Source organism: Lucilia cuprina, chromosome 3, assembly GCF_022045245.1.
Source record: "Lucilia cuprina isolate Lc7/37 chromosome 3, ASM2204524v1, whole genome shotgun sequence".
Lineage (NCBI taxonomy): Eukaryota > Metazoa > Arthropoda > Insecta > Diptera > Calliphoridae > Lucilia > Lucilia cuprina.
This window is the reverse complement of record NC_060951.1, coordinates 7,054,300-7,059,532: the sequence shown is the minus strand read 5'-3', so window position 1 is coordinate 7,059,532 and position 5,233 is coordinate 7,054,300. Positions and strand designations below refer to the sequence as shown.

At 34.9% G+C, this 5,233-nt stretch overlaps 1 protein-coding gene across 1 annotated transcript; it reads left to right on the top strand.

Moving 5' to 3' along the window:
• Positions 1-482: 482 nt before the first annotated feature.
• Positions 483-1,908, top strand: LOC124419037 (cilia- and flagella-associated protein 91-like). Its single transcript, XM_046947196.1, has 2 exons — positions 483-574; positions 644-1,908. Exons 1-2 carry the CDS (start codon positions 535-537, stop codon positions 1,819-1,821), a joined length of 1,218 nt encoding a protein of 405 aa, XP_046803152.1. The 5' UTR covers positions 483-534; the 3' UTR covers positions 1,822-1,908.
• The last annotated feature ends 3,325 nt before the right edge of the window (positions 1,909-5,233 follow it).

The following is a 5,233-nucleotide window of genomic DNA, read 5'->3' as shown; positions in this document are numbered from 1 at the left end:
AACAGAACTAGAACAGAACTAGAACAGAACTAGAACAGAACTAGAACAGAACTAGAACAGAACTAGAACAGAACTAGAACAGAACTAGAACAAAACTTGAACAGAACTTGAACTAGATTAGAACTAGAACATAACTGGAACAATTAAGAAAGATGCAAGAATTACGCAATTTGGAATTACTTAGATACTTGTATAAATAATTTCTATGATGAACTTCTATTAAAGAAAAACTTTTTCTGTCCCATTGTGCATCTATATACGTCACCTAAAAATTTTCTCAATAATTCCACACATTCCATTTAACATATTTATCAATTACAGCTTTCAACAAAGAATACTTTAATCAATTAAAAAATTCCTATTAAAAAATGCAAATAACAACTTTAAATACGTGACTTTTTGGACACGAAAATGTAGTCACTTTACAACCGTAAAACGCCACAAAATAAAATGCATATAAAATCCGAAACAATTATGAAAATGTATTACAAACGTTTACGAGTTCAGAGTAAAACAAGATCAACATTAAGAAACATGCGTTCCTACATAATTATAGCATTTATTGCACTGGCCGGTAAGCAGAAAAAGAACAAACAATTACAAAATATTTGAAATAATTCCTAAAAAGCTTTTACTTTTATAGTGACTTTACAGCAGGCCCAATCCGCCAGTTTGTCTAAGAATACAAATGGCAAGAGACAAATTGTTGAGGATGAGATTGGTGGTTCAGCTAAGGGTGGTTTAGGGGGAAGTGTAGGAGGAGATATTGGAGCTAGTGCCGGTGGCGTGGCTGAGGCTGGTGGCGCTGAAGTTGATGAGAAAGCTGGTAATATTGCTCAGGGATTGATTACCGGAGGAATTAAGCCACCTAAAGCTGGAGCAGAAGGTGAAGCCGTAGCAGAATTAGGTACAGAAGAAGAAGTTGGCCTTGGAACAGGAGCAGGTGCTGAAGTGGAAGACGCTCAAGAGGAAAATGCTGAGAGTGCAGCAAATCTTGCAGCTCAACATACGATTACAAAATCAAATAAAATAGAGGCTGGAGCTGGTGCTGAAGAAGATGAACCCGAGGAAGAAGCAGATCAAGGTGATGTTGCTGTTGCTCAAATTAAAGATAAAATGCCGAGAAGAGACGATCCTGTAGAAGAAGATTCAGAAGTGGTTGATGAGGGAAAACAAGAAAAGAAACCTGCCGCCGTTGCAATTGCTGAGACAGAGGAAGGTGACGAGGAGGATGATAAAGAAGCTGAAGCAGGAGAAGAAGGTGAAGCGGAAGCTGAAGGAGAAGCAGGACTATTAGCAGCTGCACCAAACGGAGAAGCTGGAGTAAAAGAAAGTCTTGCTCTAGGAGATGAAGCTGATGCAGAAAATGAAGCTGATGTAGAAAATGAAGCTGATGCAGAAGTTGCAGCTGATGCAGAAGCAGAAGCAGAAGCTGTAGAAGATTTAGTTAAAGGTGTTGAAGGTTTAATTAAAGGTGCAGCGAGTGTAGGAGGCGAAGCTGGTGAAGCTGTTGATGAAGTAGTTGGAGCAGAAGCTGTTGCTGAAGCTGTTGATGAAACTGAAGCTGCAGCTGATGCCGATGCCGATAGTGAAGCTGCAGCAGAAGCAGTTGCTGGTGCTCAAGCAGAAGCTGGTGCCCAAGCAGAAGCTGGTGCTCAAACAGAAGCTGGTGCTCAAGCAGAAGCTGGTGCTCAAGCAGAAGCTGGTGCTGAAGCAGAAGCTGCTGCTGAAGATGATGCTGCAGCTGGAATAGCAGGCGATGCTAACACAGCTGGCCTTGAAGGTAAACAAGAATTAGCAGGCGAAGCTGCAGCAGAATGAGGTGCTGTAGGAACCGCTGCAGGTCAAAAACGTTTAGGTTTGTTTGGATTTCCCTTACCCCTTAAATAAATATCCATAAATTTTTTAAATCCCTTCTCTGTTGTAACCAAATTTTAATAGTTCCCAATACTATTGGTTGTAAAAAATTGTATTTAATAAATATTTTTGTAATAGAGAATAATTGATCCTTATAAATTTTGAAGTATCATTTGCAGATCTTTATATAGTTTCCGTTGCAAGTTTGAATTTAGCTGCAGTCGTCTACTTTTACATGTTCCCAGTTTAGCTTCAACTTTAGGTTTGTATCTTAATCAAATTTATCCCCAATTATCGATCTTTATAAAGTCGCGATCGTATGACTGTTTACAGTTACAGTTTTAATTTCACTTCACAATTGTATGCCTTTATAAAGTCTGAGTTAAGCAGCGATCGTTTGTCATTACATAATCCAGGCTTAGCTTCAATTATCACTTTTTATGTAGTACCAGTTTATCTTCAATTAGAGATCGTTATATAGTCGCGATCGTATGACTTATTATAGTTCTAAACATTTAAATTTAAATAGCTCTAGTTATGCTTATGTAGTCACATACTCATGTAAATCATTGGCCTTTATATAGTGTCTCAGTCTTAAGAACTATATATAATTCCTGTTTATCTTCAATCATAGACCTTTTTAAAATCGAAATTTATAGGTCCTGTTTAGCGGTAATAGTAAGTTTTCCTCTAGACCTAGTTCAGATCTGATCGTGAGCTTTTGTATTGTACAGTTTATTTATGATCACAGGCCCTTATATAGTTCTTGTTTAGCTTAGTTTGTAGGTCTATATATTGCACCAGTTCTAATCAAAATGTTGCATTTATAGCCTCTGTTCAGCTGCATAGGTTCTTATATAGTCCCTGTTTATCTTCGATCTTTTTAACTTCAAATACACGTCGTTTAGCTACGATCGTAGCTCTTTCCGATTAATCTTCGATCGTAGATCTCATTTTGGTCTCTTGTTTAGGTTCGATCGTTTAGCACTGATCGTACGCTTTTGTATTTTACAGTTTTATTATGATCATTGGTCGATATATATTCCCCGTTTTGCTTGGTTCGTAGGTCTATACACTGAACCAGTTCTTCTCGAAATATTGAATTTATAGTCCTGCATAGGTCCTTATATAATCCCTATTTAGCTTCGATATGTTTAACTTAAAATACACGTCCTTATGTAATTCTCGTTTAGCTACGATCGTATATCTTTATATCTTTACCGAATAATCTTTCATCGTAGATCTTAATTTGATCTCTTGTAATCAAAAATGTTGCTTTTATAGTTCTTGTTTAGCTGTACTAGTAAGTTTTTCTCTAGATCTAGTTTTGCTCTGATCGTAGGCTTTTCTATTATATAGTTTCGTTATGATCAAAAGTCTTTATATAGTCCCCGTTAAGCCTCGTACGTAGGTCTATACTTAAACTTCAATTAAAGTTCTTTTTGTCTTTAAAGTTTAGGTTCTATTGTAAGTCTATATATTGTAAACATGTTCCAGCTATACTCCACCATCATCTCTGATCGCCTAAATCTATAGCTCCGATTGCAGATCTTTGTAAAGTCGATGTTTGCGTAGAATCGTAGACTGTTCTCTAGTCTCTGTTTAACTTAGATCGTAGTTGTTTATATAGATCCAGTTGAGTTGCATTCAAAGGTTTTTATAGCTTTAAATAAACATGATCTGTTGATCGTGTCAATGATTGTCTTATCCAATTGTTAGCTGGAATGGTTTATTTTCCTTGGTTCCTAGTTTGGTCCTATTTATTTAGTTCCAATTTAGCTTTGCTACTTGTTTCGATTAAATCTAACAATACATTATACAAACGCATTTTCAATTTAAATAACAAAAATCCTGAAAACCTCCCACAAGACACAATTATAATCTCTAACATAAATTGACTCTTATGTTATTTTTTTTTGTTCCAATTCCCTAACATACACTTCAATTTTACCACATTTCCTTCTCATTATAATACATATCCTCTTGTGTTTCTGGCCATCTGCAGAAAAAAACGAAAGAAAAAAACCTTAACAGTCAATCACTTACACTTGAGCAGAAGAAAAACTGGACAAGTATCTCTTTCCTTCTATTCATTTATAAGATTATAAACTAAGTATATGATTTTTTTTCTGCACACACAGATATAAACACACATTTTTACAATATAATTTTGACAAATTGTCCTTACATATACTATCGCATTAAGGACTTATAGCAAATAAAAAAGCAAAAAAAAAAAACAAAAACAAGTATACACTTTACTTAGATAATAGACAAATATAAAACATCATTCAATCGAATGAAAAAGAGCAAAGGATGTGGAAAAAGGATATACAACGAAAAAAAAAACAAGTAGTAGAAACTACTACCACTTCTACTTCAGTAACAAAGTGATGCAGATGATAAATGTTTCCCCAATGGCATGCAATTTTATGCATTACACTTGTCATATCATGAATTATGCTCCAACACACACTAAAGCACAATGCAGCCCCATAGATTTATATGCAATCGATGTATCCTATATAAACATTAAACAAGGCCCCCAAGAAATTTAACGGGAAAGTAATCTCAACTTTATGATATCTAGAAAAAACTGAACAAATAATTACAAAGTAAAAACTTTGATATCTGGTCAAGGTCTCAAATTGTACAACTGCAACAAGCGCTATAACTTTAAATAAAACTAAATGTCCTCACAAAATTGCCGGTTAATTTGTATGTGTGTGAAAACAACACTTCAAACTCTTTTTTTTGTGTGGTATTTTTGCTCTTAAAAAGTATGAGCAGCAACAACAATTTCAACAATGCTTACTTGGTATTACCGTTATTTTAAAATGCAAATGTATGGGTGTGTTACGAAACTGACAGATTGCTTACAACAGAGTTGATAAAGAAAAAAAGTACTTTTAGAGGAACTTTAAAAAACTAAACTATACACTAGCATATAAGCTAGACCACAGACAAGACTTTAGGCGAGACTATAGAATAAACTATAGACCAGATTATAGACTAGACTGTACTAGAATAAAAACTTGTCCATAGACAAGACTACGTACAAGCCAATAGACTAGACTACAGATTTGAATATTGACTAGACTATATTCTAGACTTTAGACTCGACTACAAACTAGAATAAAACCTAGACTATAGACTAGACTATGGACTAGACTATGGACCAGATTATGGACTAGAGAATATACTAGACAATAGACCAGAATATAGAATATAAACTGGACCATAGACTACACTACAGATTAGACTATACACTAGACTATAGACTAGATTATAGACTAGACTATAGACTAGACTATAGACTAGACTATAGACTAGACTATAGACTATAGACTAGACTATAGACTAGACTATAGACTAG

Bases quoted from the DNA above. Each gene is read 5' to 3' on its own strand.
- LOC124419037 (XM_046947196.1), top strand. From the start codon at position 535: ATGCGTTCCTACATAATTATAGCATTTATTGCACTGGCCG. The intron at 575-643 runs GTAAGCAGAAAA...TTACTTTTATAG, and splicing joins AGCATTTATTGCACTGGCCG to TGACTTTACAGCAGGCCCAA.